General features: G+C 38.9%; 3 protein-coding genes across 5 annotated transcripts; all 3 read left to right on the forward strand.

Annotated features, from left to right (window-relative positions):
• Positions 1-35: 35 nt before the first annotated feature.
• uqcc6 (ubiquinol-cytochrome c reductase complex assembly factor 6) lies at positions 36-2,112 on the forward strand. Of its 2 annotated transcripts, none has more exons than XM_029522949.1 (3): positions 36-266; positions 936-1,062; positions 1,577-2,112. In XM_029522949.1, exons 2-3 carry the CDS (start codon positions 955-957, stop codon positions 1,694-1,696), a joined length of 228 nt encoding a protein of 75 aa, XP_029378809.1. In that variant the 5' UTR covers positions 36-266; positions 936-954; the 3' UTR covers positions 1,697-2,112. The 2 variants fall into 2 exon arrangements, with proteins under 2 accessions (XP_029378809.1, XP_029378808.1); XM_029522948.1 differs by lacking the exon at positions 36-266 and adding an exon at positions 456-559.
• Positions 2,113-2,640: 528 nt separating this feature from the next.
• On the forward strand, positions 2,641-4,480 carry efcab10 (EF-hand calcium binding domain 10). Of its 2 annotated transcripts, none has more exons than XM_029523606.1 (4): positions 2,641-3,229; positions 3,621-3,785; positions 4,070-4,160; positions 4,267-4,480. In XM_029523606.1, exons 1-4 carry the CDS (start codon positions 3,127-3,129, stop codon positions 4,304-4,306), a joined length of 399 nt encoding a protein of 132 aa, XP_029379466.1. In that variant the 5' UTR covers positions 2,641-3,126; the 3' UTR covers positions 4,307-4,480. The 2 variants fall into 2 exon arrangements, with proteins under 2 accessions (XP_029379466.1, XP_029379467.1); XM_029523607.1 differs by having other exon boundaries at positions 2,641-3,205.
• Positions 4,481-6,163: 1,683 nt separating this feature from the next.
• samm50 (SAMM50 sorting and assembly machinery component) lies at positions 6,164-12,278 on the forward strand. Its single transcript, XM_029522987.1, has 15 exons — positions 6,164-6,313; positions 6,938-7,048; positions 7,175-7,276; positions 7,372-7,459; positions 7,632-7,738; positions 7,967-8,097; positions 9,000-9,087; positions 9,266-9,394; positions 9,550-9,621; positions 9,696-9,782; positions 10,074-10,144; positions 10,841-10,908; positions 11,001-11,147; positions 11,384-11,525; positions 12,096-12,278. Exons 1-15 carry the CDS (start codon positions 6,293-6,295, stop codon positions 12,139-12,141), a joined length of 1,410 nt encoding a protein of 469 aa, XP_029378847.1. The 5' UTR covers positions 6,164-6,292; the 3' UTR covers positions 12,142-12,278.
• Positions 12,279-12,983: the final 705 nt, after the last annotated feature.

Below are 12,983 nucleotides of genomic sequence, written 5' to 3' on the forward strand. Positions count from 1 at the left end.
AGCGTCAGCGCGGTCGTGTTTGGAAGCGCCATCAAGGTTTTACATCGTAGAAGAAGAACGCAACCAAAGATGGCGTGGTTTGATAAAGCGCATCACTCTACAGTAAAAATATGACAACTCCAAAATCTACAAAAAATAACAAAAAGCCCGCATTTAGACACTCATTTTGATTTATACCCGGGTCAGCACCCGCTAACTGCTGCCTGAGGCTGGGCTTTAGGGTATGCCATACACATTCACGACATTCTGACAGCAGTAAACGGAAGGTAAGTATTACCGTTTCTTCTTTAAACCATTGAAACTTAAAACTGCGATCACAAACACAACCTGCTCTGACCCACAAATTCACAAAAGCGAACCCACAAATGTATAAACTGCGATGGTAAACGGATTTTACACGCTTGTGGTATCCGTGAATAGGAGCGGAGTGAGAGCTCTTCCCAGCTCACACTAAGTTTGCGTTAGCTAAACAGCCTGACCTGCATGACTTTCGATGAAACACGATGTAGACCAGCTAAAGTTTGCGGCTGTTTGCGTGACTGACAGGGAAATAAACAAGGTAAGAAATATTCAGTGTCACTTCATGACAGTGTAAATCTAGGGCCCTGTCTGTTTTGTTTGTTTTTCATACTTGTATTACTAGTAAATGTTTAATTAGGCTAGCAATAGCTGTTAGCCTGACTGTCAGTGGACGTATCTACTGTGCAGGTGGGCTGTAATAGCAGCACGTCAGTGTGCTGCTACTTTTATTATATGAAATATAGTGTATGGTGTAGGGCAGCTGTCAAATTACCCAAACTCTTTCGATTGAACATTAAAGGGTTTTGACATCAGGTTTCATCTGGCACCAAATCAAAAAGGAAACCCGACAAAGACAACTTGCCTGTCGGGCAGACACTCCTGGTTTATTAACTAATGCCCTTCACTTCTTTCAGCTTGAGGAATTCGGTGAAGATGCCAGCTGGGGTGTCTTGGTCTCGGTACATGAGGATGTTTGGAGCCAGTATACTGTCGATGTTTGCAGGAGCTCAAGTTGTCCATCAGTACTATCTACCTGATCTGGTGAGGGACAAAATAACCTTGTTTCCCACATTGGGGAGTTTGTGCTATGTAGATGCTTTGCGAATGAAGTCAACAATAATATTTTGTAATATTGGTATTTCTTGAAGCTAGTGTAATAGTCATTTTTCTGAAAAATAAAATGCAGATTGCAAAAGGATTTCTGCAGCAGCACATTGCAGAATGTCAGTGTGCTGCTACTGTTATTATATGGCATGTAGTGTATGGTGTAGGACAGCTGTGAAATTAACTGGCAAGATGTACAGTAGGATGTACAGTGATGCACCTCTGATCAGCTGCCCCTCACAAGAAAACATTTCAAGTTTTAAAGCATTTCGCTTGGGGTGAGTCCCGGGACGTCTGAGTTGGCCAGAATTACTTTCAGTGTTTCTGAAAATATGTGACATTACTGTTATATTACAACTAATGATCCAAATACCTTGTGTAAAAAAAGTACACTATCTGACCTAATAGGTTGTTTATAGTATGTCTATAACAGTGCTTGTTGCTCTTTCAGAGTATACCAGAGATTCCGCCAAAGCCTGGGGAGCTTCAGACAGAACTACAAGGTTATAAAATCAGAGAAGAAGCGGCTGCTGCATTCAAGCAGTTTAAAGCTCAGCAAAAGGTGGACTGATATACACATCATTGTGATACACATCATCTGTCAGATACTGTTTGGTTTTTGACAACAGCAAGAGGCTGAAAAATACCTGGAAGCAGAGTATTTTCTGGAAGATTTTGCAAATGGAGGTCTTCTGTGTTTGATGTGTTCTTTTAATTGAACAAACAAGAGGGGAAAATATCATTGGTGTTTGGCTGTCTTGGCCAAGGATCTTACCTAAAATAGGATTTTTATTTAATTAATTTTTTTTGTTATATGACAAGTTGTTATTATCTATTGTCAACTCATTTTTTCATCCTTTTTGAATGGGGAAAGGGTTATAAAAGAGTGAGAAAATGCTTTATAAACAAACACAAACTGTGCCTAAGCTTTCAGGCAGTTCATGGTTTTGACCAACCAGACATTTTTAATAAAACTATCAAAATAAAGTTTTGTCAGTATTTTGTGGTAAACATTCCATCCAGATATATTCGCTAACTTGCATCCTCAACAATCATGATTAGTCAAATGCTAAGTCCTCTTCTTAATAAGTAGTGTCAACAGCTTTTTCAATGAAGATATAGCTATGTTGTACTACATTGTCAATTATTAATTATCTATAGACCAATCTTCAGTTATGGGTGGCTACAAGCTGCGCTATTTTTAAATACTGAGATGAATCTGCTTACTGCGTTATATTACTGTCTAAAAGCTTTATTTAATAGTTTTTTTCTCATAAATACTGAATAGGGCAGTCTGAATGCAGTGCCAAGTCATTGACACAAAGGAAACTTTAGACAGTACGTACAGTAACAGAGAAATTGTCAAGAATAAAATACCTCCTAATAATTTTCTTTGGTAATCTCATTTTGGTACACAGTATATTCTTTCCCAAGGTAGTCTATTAAATTGAGTTTGGCCAATTAAACCCAACAAAATAGATTTAAGCCTAAACAAGTGAATAGCACGCTTCCGTTGTAAATGCGAAAGGTAACAGCCTCTGAGTGAAACCAACACAATGCATTCAAACATTTTCCAGAAGAACACACAACCCAGGAAATAATGTTTCATGTGCCGGACTGAATTTCTCTGAAGCAACGGAAATTCAATTTGAGTAGTTGGGAATTAATTACAAAATGCAGTCCAAATGAAGGTCATTAAAATGTAAGCTAAGCAACAATCTCCGCCACATTTTAAGAGATAAAACTGTTATATAATAATAATAAAATTCCCAACGTCGACCGTTGCATCAATGTTCAAGAGCACCATTCCAGAGAACAACATCAAATCAACCAAAAGATTGTCCATACAAGTTTTAATTGCCCAAAGATTTTATGCATCAATATCAAACGATAAACTGACATCACGAAGCACGAGTGTGCGCGAGTGCCTCAACCTGCAGGCGGAGAAACGAACTGTGGCGTATCTTAGCAACGGGTTTAAACAACAGTGGGGTGGACAAGATGGCGACGCAGAGGGAGAAAGGCGCCCTCGATTATCTGAAAAAGCACAAAATCATAGAGCTCATGGACAACTTGACGAGTATGCTCTTCTTCTACAGACCTGGTTAGAGCTGTTCACTCCATTTTCAAAGCAACAGCCTAAAAACAGCTTTAAACGCTAGGCTTTTACTAATACCGAGCAGAGCAATGGCGCCCAGTTTACAGATGAATACACAGATGGCTAGTTACTTAGCTTCTACTTAGCTTCTACTTAGTTTCCAGTCAAACATCTTCCCGATTTAACTCTAAGTGTGCTGGAATCGATCTGTCATATTCTTATTTATAAATTTACATGCTGTATTTTCACCAGTTATTGTTCATGGCAGTTTTTATGATTGCTTTTCCTCTGCATCTTACTTTTGCTAAGCACAGTAGCGTGCAATGAATTAACCTTTATTATTAAATTATTCTATCAGTGTTTTACCGATGCATTGTGATTGCTTTCTTTTATTTAGAGAAACCCAGAGAGTTTCTTATTGAGCATCTGGAACAGCTGAAGATTTCTCAACAGAGTGGTACAAAAGGGCCAAATCTGTTCAACAACTCCAACCTGGATGCAATCTTCGGGATTATGGACCCTACTAATCAAAAACACATCACTTTTGCACAATATAAATGTGGTGAGCAGAGGAAATGCACACTTTTAGGCTTTCCTGGGCACACACTCAAGGAAATCTATTATTGGCATTTATATTTGCTAAATTATTGCGAGGTTACCAAGGGAAAAAAATCATGCATAATTTTTCAAACATGTTTTCAGTCTTCCTGTCTTTATATCATTAGTTATACTTACGTACCTATAGCTACTTTTAATTCATTCACTTATCACTTGATAGCCCACAACTAATGTAAGATTATCAGAGATGTGTCTACTAATAAACTCAAGAGTTTTTTCCCCCCACAGCTCTGACCACTCTGGGCATAAAAAACATCAATGACTGTCCTGAAGGTGCAAATGAAGACAGAATATCCCATGAGACTTTCAAAACAGAAGCGTAAGGGTGGTTTGTAAAAAAATATATATATATATGTAAAATGTTCTCAAGGTTTTTTAATTAATCATTAAAAGACATCAGCTTGTTTGTCATTTTGTTGTTTCAGGATAAATGGCCTGCAGAGATGCTCAGCAACATATGAATAACTGTGACTTTGTTTTTTCCTCCACTGTTGTTATTGGTTTGCTTATGTTGGGTTGTTCCTCAGAATGACCTTGTGCAAATCCAAAGCGTAAGCCATGACTACAGTCACACTGCATAGTAATGGTAATTATTAATGGATAATAAAGTAATTAAATGTAAAGTGTGGAAAAGCACAAGTGTCTTTTACTTTATTCTTTTTATATTTATATCATTATCTATATTATCATATTTTTTTTACTATCTATCTGGTCATTTGTTTAATATTAAAAAAAAAAAAAAAGACATTTTACTTCATTGATTTTTGACAGAAATGTTATGAATACCAGCCAGAGTTTGTTTGATGGAGTGCAGCTTCTACTTTTTTACTATTACAACTAATGATTAGCACAACAAGTAAGAAATATGTGTTTGGTAGATTATTTCTTTGTTCTAACAATGCTTCTTGGCAATAAATCTTATACGGTTGGAAAGCCTGTTTATTTCCCTTTTAAATGGTGCCATATTTGTAAAGAACAAGCATTTGTGGGATGAGCAGCAGAGCTGAATATGGAGGTTGTGCCCATTTAAAATTTGCCAAAACTGCTCTGCCAGTGCCCGACAGCTTATTCTGCTGTATGGTGGGGGCAGTGTGAATGCATGGGGCTGCATCTCCCCTGCTGGAATAACGAGGTTTATCATCATTGGAGGAATCTGCAATGCAGAGAGATATGAACATGAGATTCTGCACCTAGTGGCAATCCCATATCTCAGAGTCTGGGACCAAATTCATCCTCCAAGATGACAACGCTTGCCCCCACAGAGCGGTTTTTCAGAGACTACCTCCAGAATTTGGGAGTGGAGCTGCCAGCAGTCCTAACCTCAACCCCACTGAACACTTGTGGGATCAGTTTAGGCGTGCTGTCCGTGCCGAGTGACCAACACAATCACGTCGACTGATGGTTGAAGAATGGGATGCCATCCCACAGCTGTGTGTGACCAGGCTGGTGACCAGCATGAGGGGGAGCTGCCAGGCTGTTGTGGCTGTGTATGCTTCTTCCACACGCTACTGAGGCTCCTGTTAAATGAATAAATAGTTAAATTGGCAATGTGTTTTGTTTCTTCAAACTTCAATCATCCAATCCATCAAACGCCAAACAAGAGTCAATGGCAGAATAAGCTGTTTAGCATTGGCAGAGAAGATTTGACAAATTTTTCATGGGCATAACCCCCATACTCACCTCTGCTGCTCATTCTACAAATGCATGTTCCTTCCAAATGTGGCACCATTTAAAAGTGAAATAAACAGGCTTTCCAAGGTTAGAAGATTTATTGCCAAGAAGTATTTCTACAATAAATAATCTGCCAAACACAAATTTCCTTTCTTTTTCTGCTAAATATATATTACTCTGCCCGCAACCCTGCTGGATTTGTGGTTGAAACTGAAATAATTAATGAATCTTCTGACCATTCTGTTGATTTTGATTTTGAATCTGATGCATTATATAATTATTAAATTAATAGGATAGTAAGAAATCCCCATAAAATGTGAAATTACTTATATCATAATTTCTAGTAGTTACCCATAAACCATTACTGAAATGTTTTCAGTATTAATTTCATAATAGGCTACAACTGGAAAGTTTAAACATTAACAAAGCATTTTTTCCGCATCACTTGTTATGTATTAGGTATCATGAGATGAGAAAACAAAAAATGTGCTTTTAACTAGCACAATATGGAGGTGAATATACTTCATTATATTCCACCTCTAAAGGTATTATAATACAAAACAATATTATAAATGGTGAAATCGTTGTACCGTTTCTCATTTTGCAGCGTTGACGTGCTGAACGCGCAGCAGCAGTGGGCGTGGTCAGGAAGTGACATGGCGGTCTCCTTTTAGGGAGCCTGCTCGCCTTTCTCTGGTTTCTTGTAGGTTAAAGTAGTTAGTCTTTCTCCAGCCAACGTTTGCTCCAGATTCACCGGCACAGCGGCCCGTGGACTTCAGCATGGGCACCGTCCATGCCCGGGTAAGGACCGGCCCAGGGCCGTGTGAGCTCTGACTTTGACCTCTCCGTGTGTTCGCGCTGTCACGGCAGGCCCGTACTGTACATTCAGCTCCAGCTTCACTGCTAAACATCACAGCTCTGCGGACTGAGATGTTCCAGCACTGCCTCTGTGCTCACAGTGAAAGTCCTGTCTGGTCAGCGCTCATTCTGCGGAATGGCCAAAAAGAGATTCGACTGTAGAACATTGCTGTTGTTGCAGCGGTTAAAAGTGGCGTTCAAACCATAAACTTTGTGTATTAGTGTGTTATGGATGGCTGAAGTGTATAAACACCTATATGGTAAGTGCAAAATGTAACTAGAATGTAAAGTTGATGTTATTATTAAATAAAAGCATTACAAATTGGGAAACATTCTCTGATTACAGATTCACACGGATTTGTTGGTTTGTTTGTGTGTTGTTGTTGTTGTTTTTTTGTTTTTTTTGGGTTACATGACAAAATAAATTGAATATTTTTTCCATATTGGATTGTTGGTCACCCAAAAACATAAAAAAAAGCTGGAACATTTTGTCAATTTATAGCTAGGCTGTCATTTTTTACATAGTTTGATTGATTAATTGACTGAGAAATATATTTTATGTTGCAGAGCCTGGACCCTCTGCCCATGCATGGGCCAGAGTTTGGCATCCAGGCAGATGACATTGACACTACAGTGATTGAGCAGGAGCCAAAGCAAGAAGTTCTTGAAAACAAGCATGTAAGATTTATTTTTAGTTTCAGACAGAAATTACAGTACACAGCTCCCTCCCTGTCTTATCTTCCCCAAACTTGTACCTGTTGCTGATGTGGTCCGTTTTTTTATTTGTATTTTTTTTTTTTTTAGGTTGTGGTTCAACGCGTGCACATAGATGGGCTCGGAAGGACCAATGAAGAATTTTTGACTTACGAAATTGCAGATGTTTTCCGGGCAAGAAATTTGATCGATGTAAGTAGATGAGTACACAACAGTAGAATTGAATGGTTCTTCGGTTTGTGAAAAGCACTTACTGATCTCAACACATGGTTTCATCTGTGGTGCAGGTGATGCGAAAGTCCCATGAAGCGCGACAGAAGCTGCTGCGTCTTGGCATCTTCCGAAAAGTTGAAGTTGTTATTGACACCTCTCAAGGTGCACTCAGTCGTGGTAGCCTTGTCATTAAAATGTGCAGAGGATATTTGACAAATAAATGTGCAAATTATATTGATTAATATTCTGTGGTAAGCAATGAAATTGTCACCACAGGAGTCGTCTGTCTCATGCTTTAAAATGCAACTTAAATTCTCTCTGCTATTCTATCAAGGTGAAGATGCTCTTCCTAATGGCCTTGATGTGACCTTTGAGGTCACCGAGCTGAGGCGGATGACCGGGAGCTATAATACTATGGTTGGAAACAATGAAGGAAGCATGGTGAGCAAAATAGCGGTTCATTTCACCATCCACTTTCTGAAAGGACTCTCAGGTTTTTTTTTTGTGTCCTAATGTCATCAGGATTCTGGTTTAACAATTTCTTCTATTAAGATTGTGTACTTTTTGGAGTTCATGTTCCATTTACAGCCCTGGAGTAACTTTAAAAGAGTATATCATTGTGCCACAGCCATTACAGTTTCACGTCTATCTCACCAACTTTGATTGTAGGTACTGGGCCTGAAGTTACCTAATGTGTTTGGTCGTGCAGAGAAACTGACCTTTCAATTCTCCTATGGCACCAAAGAGACATCCTATGGCCTGTCCTTCTTCAAACCACAACCAGGGCATTTTGAACGAAAGTAAGATATGAACAATATCATCAAATACAATTCTTCACAGAATCCAATCAACTTTATATAAGGTCTTTATCAAAGTCTTATTTTTGTACCATTAGTTTTTATTGTTTGCTCCTTTGATATTAGAGGTTAAGGTTGGACGTCTGGCAGATGAGGTCACACCCCTAATAGGAGAGTCTAAAATATTTCTGGAGATCCTTCTTTTCATTCCTGGTTTTGAGGTCCCTGCTTCCCCTAACCTAGCCACACAAGAAGACATATCTGACATGCCCCTAACCAAAAGACACATGGTGTACTTCATATAACTGGTTATGATTGCTAGTAAAACATGTATACAGTGTACTGTTTATGTATTCATCTTCTTTTTTTTTTATTGCTGCTGTTGTGTTCTCTCTTATGACCTGTTCTTTATTTTGTATGGAAAGTGGGAAGTTCCATGAAGAATTTTTTTATTTAGTTATTACTTTATTTTGGTTAGTTTTTTTTTTTTTTATTTTTATTGAGTGCCATTAGGTTATTCAGGAAATGCCTGGTTGATCTATGCCAATGATTTCCAGCCCTGTCCAAATCACGGCCCACGGGAAAATTTCAAAAACTGTGGAGTGGGAACCCAGTTGGTGATACCACTTGGTTTGTGAAGTGCTACTTTGAAGTCTTGAGTTTGCGGTCTGGCCGTTGACATCCTGTTTTGTTTTATTTTTCATTTTTATGAAAAGAAATTGTATTTTGAGGAGAAGGTGGAGCTGAGGAGGTGTGAGGGGTGAAAGGGTGGAGGTGCCAATGATGGTTATTAGATCCACACTGGCTTAATTTCCCAGGCACAGAGTCTGTATTTCTTTTTATATTTGTAGTGAAAAAGGGATTTTCATAGGATACTGACATTCCCTCTTTTTCTTCCTTTTTAGTGTCTCAATCAATGTTTACAAAGTCACAGGTCAATTTCCATGGAGTTCACTGAGGGAGACAGATCGAGGTGTCTCTGCAGAATTCAGTGTAAATACGTATTTCCATTTCATATTTTCTGCAATTATTTTTTTTTGCAATTGCTTTGAAGACTTCCAAAAAAAAATCATTATTCACTTTTCATTGCTAACAGACAATGTACGTTCTATACTCCTTTACTTTATGAGAGCTGTAATAAATGGGGTCATATCTCTTGTGGACAACACAGTTCCCTGTGTGGAAGACAAGCCAAACCCTAAAGTGGGAGGGAGTATGGAGGGAGCTGGGCTGCTTGGCTCGCACAGCCTCCTTTGCCGTCCGGGAGGAGAGTGGCCATTCCCTCAAGTCCTCACTTTCGGTAGTATCGCTTACTTCTTTATTGTAGGATTTGAAATTGACATTAAGATTCATAGGGCCCTCTGAAGAGTGTTAACCCCCCCTCCCCACAGAATATCCCACAAGGTAACATTCTGATAAAGGGTATTTACCTTTTACTGCCATTTTCTTTTTCAGCATGCTATGGTCATTGACACTAGAAATTCCTCCATCCTTCCCAAGAAAGGTGGCCTGTTGAAAATCCATCAGGTTTGTTCACCCGTAAGTCCAGGCTTTTTCAAAAGCTCTATGAAAAAGAATTTGCTCATGTTGTGTTGGTTTAGGAACTTGCTGGTTACACTGGGGGAGATGCCAGTTTCCTGAAGGAGGACTTTGAGATCCAGCTCAATAGATCACTCTTCTGGGACTCGGTGAGATTCTGCATTTAATGTTTCTTCTTTTCTATCAAGTGACTTAATCTGACACAATTCCCCCTCAAGCAGCACCAATGGATATGCAAAAAAAGAGGATATAGAAATTTAGAGCTCTACTATTATACACAGGCTTTGTGAATAGCCAAAAAAAGTGGCGACACTTAATGACCAACAAGCAAATTTTTAAAATCATGGGACATACAATTGTGTGTTTTTAAAAATGTACTTGTACTTAAAAGATGAAATTCTGTGGTCAGTTTCTGGTTACCCTTTGAATTTCTCCTCCAGGTCCTTTCTGCTTCATTGTGGGGCGGTTTGCTCCTTCCCATTGGTGACAAGCCCACAAGCATAGCTGACAGGTACAGAAATAAGGCACACTGCCACCATATTGCCATTATCAAGCTGACCGAGGGTTTTCAAAGTCCTACACTATGGCTTCCCCTCAGATACTATCAAGATAGCATGATAATGTATTTTTCTTTTTCTTTTTACAAAATGTCATCTTTAAAATATGCTGAATGTAGAGAGATCCATCCCTAAGTTACAGCAATACTGAAGGATTTAAAATGCAAGCTGTGGGTTTATGAAAAGCCTAACTTTTAATAGTTTTATAGTTTATATTTTTTCAGAATTTATTTGTGATTGACACAATGGACGTAATGATCAGGAAGTGTAAGCTAACAATATGTGTCGTCGTATATTCAGGTTTGACTAATGAGTCAGAGAAGAATTAGTTGTCTTTTTTTGTGCAAATTGGAACTCTGGTGTGTGAGGACCTCATCTGGAGCTCTGCATCACACATAACTGTTGGCTATGTTTGCATTAGTGGCAAAAACTACAATGATTAGTGTGGCTTTGTTTTTTTAGAACATCTGCTCCTCTCACCACACAGTATTTTCGTGTTAACGCTCTTTACTTTTAGTTTAACGCTCCTGCTGCCCCCCCCAATTTGAAAATCTCAGAAGCAGGCCAACTGCTGAAAGTGTCACGAACTGTGGAGTTGTCTTCGTATTTACAGAAAGCTCATGACTGTAGTACATTGTGTGTCCTCTCAGGTTCTACCTCGGTGGTCCCACCAGTATCAGGGGATTCAGCATGTATAGTATGGGCCCACAGAGTGAAGGTGAGATACTATCTTAGCTGAGCTGTTTGCTGACCAGAATGATACCTGCTGGTTAATTGAAAGCTTGTGTGCTGGTATTACTGGTATGACAGGGGACTACCTGGGAGGAGAGGCCTACTGGGCTGGAGGCCTTCATCTCTACACCCCTCTACCGTTTAGACCAGGCAGGGGAGGATTTGGTGACCTCTTCAGAACACACTTCTTCCTCAATGCTGGAAATCTATGTAACCTCAACTATGGTGAGCCATTTGAAACAGATTGAGTTAGTTAAAGATTCACGCTGAGTGAAACTGACATTAATAGCTGAGTTTTATGAGGTATGACTTCATAAATTTGAATGTTTATCTCTCTTTTATCTGGTTCATGTTTGAAACTTGGACTTGTGTTATTTATTGAAATTAGAGCTCAAATTAATCAAATATGGGCTTGTTCAGACATTCCCCATCTACTTTAAGTTACACTGTCTTTTAATCAGGTGAGGGGCCACAAGCACATTTGAAGAAACTGGCAGAGTGCATCCGTTGGTCATACGGACTGGGCATTGTGCTGCGTTTGGGAAACATTGCCAGGCTCGAGCTGAATTACTGCATTCCCATGGGAGTCCAGAGTGGAGACAGGTAGGTTAACTAACCTTAGTTAAGATAAAGTATTTCACAGATTAGATTTACTTCATAGTCATGTAAGGCCCGAAAGCTATGTTTGGGCAGTGAGTCATTGCCAAACAGCAAGAAGGACTTTCCTCAGTGGAGTTTTCATGTTTTTCCTATGCTGACTTCTTCCAACACACCAAAGCCATTCAAGTTTAGATTAATTAGTGACTCTAAATTCCTTGACAGTGTGAGTGTGAGAATGAATGGTTGGCTGTCACTATAGTTCAGCCTGCAAATGACTGGTGACCTGCCTAGGGTGAAACCCCCTTCATCCTGACAGATAAAGTATAGATAATGGATAAATAAGTACAACTATCTATATAAAAAATGTCCGTAAAAATGACTCTCCACAGATCATTTGCTCCAACACAAGTAAGATTGAGTCATGCAAAAGGCAAGAGGCAAATCATTCTCACGCATTGTGAGAAGCTTCTTTCAAGATTCTTTTGGATTCCACAGTGTGTGAAATGCACTGGAGGTAATCTGAGTTTTACTTTCTTGACCTTGATTTCATCTGATTCTCTCATCTCTTTGCAGGATATGTGATGGCGTTCAGTTTGGAGCAGGAATCAGGTTCCTGTGAAATAATGTCTGTTGGATCTGGTGCTTCCTTGTACTTCACCCTTAATTGTATGCCAGAAATATTTTACTGGAAGGGAAATTTGCTTGTACAGAACTGTTGTTGCAACTCAGTGGTGCAATAAAAATGTTTGCACTGACTTTCTTTTTTGATGTATTTTTTGTTATCATTGACTGTCAGAGGCAAAATACAATCATACAAATTTAAGTCTCATCAGATTACACAAAATATCCCATGTGAAAGTGAAATAATTAGTTACCAGACTGAACTTGACTCTGCTACAACACTGAGAAATCTTATCGTGAGATATTCAAAAAAAGATGAAAGAATAGATTCACCGTATGGGGATAAAATCAATCCAGCATGAAGACAAAAATCAGTGAAAGCACCTGAAATCACAGAACTGAAACATCATTGCCACCTATTTGCTAAATGTCTTGAAAGAGTGTGCATCTGCAGCTAGATATTACAGTACTTTATATTTCAAGATCCTGCCAGCAAAATTTAAAGGTGCATGATCATCGTCTGCTTTGAATAATAAATTGTGTTTGATAAATATTTACAGCTGTCTATGAAGGTTCTCATTCATGCAGGTTATAGTTCTCTGAAAATTATATCTAATGCAGTTGCACTTTTTTGAAGATCCTTAAGGGCTTTTCAGTTCCAAGAAACTCAAAGTCATCAAACTGGTGATGTTATGCTCGAAGCAGACGACTTGAAAACTCCCCTAATGAAGCTTCATTATGTCACGTTTGTCTGTGATGTGTAGAGGCGGTTTTGAAATGAGGGCGTGGTTTCCAAACTCCCACAATGCTTATAAATGGGCACAATCCCTCTAGGAGGAT

The sequence above is a fragment of the Echeneis naucrates genome, chromosome 16, assembly GCF_900963305.1.
Source record: "Echeneis naucrates chromosome 16, fEcheNa1.1, whole genome shotgun sequence".
NCBI lineage: Eukaryota > Metazoa > Chordata > Actinopteri > Carangiformes > Echeneidae > Echeneis > Echeneis naucrates.

What these genes read in the sequence shown, in the direction of transcription:
- uqcc6 (XM_029522949.1), top strand. Translation starts at nt 955, where the DNA reads ATGCCAGCTGGGGTGTCTTGGTCTCGGTACATGAGGATGTTTGGAGCC. An exon ending in AGTACTATCTACCTGATCTG is followed by an intron (nt 1,063 to 1,576) that starts GTGAGGGACAAA and finishes TTGCTCTTTCAG; the next exon opens with AGTATACCAGAGATTCCGCC.
- efcab10 (XM_029523606.1), top strand. Translation starts at nt 3,127, where the DNA reads ATGGCGACGCAGAGGGAGAAAGGCGCCCTCGATTATCTGAAAAAGCAC. An exon ending in GCTCTTCTTCTACAGACCTG is followed by an intron (nt 3,230 to 3,620) that starts GTTAGAGCTGTT and finishes TCTTTTATTTAG; the next exon opens with AGAAACCCAGAGAGTTTCTT. An exon ending in TTTTGCACAATATAAATGTG is followed by an intron (nt 3,786 to 4,069) that starts GTGAGCAGAGGA and finishes TTCCCCCCACAG; the next exon opens with CTCTGACCACTCTGGGCATA.
- samm50 (XM_029522987.1), top strand. Translation starts at nt 6,293, where the DNA reads ATGGGCACCGTCCATGCCCGG. An exon ending in GCCTGTTGAAAATCCATCAG is followed by an intron (nt 9,622 to 9,695) that starts GTTTGTTCACCC and finishes GTGTTGGTTTAG; the next exon opens with GAACTTGCTGGTTACACTGG. An exon ending in TATGGGCCCACAGAGTGAAG is followed by an intron (nt 10,909 to 11,000) that starts GTGAGATACTAT and finishes CTGGTATGACAG; the next exon opens with GGGACTACCTGGGAGGAGAG.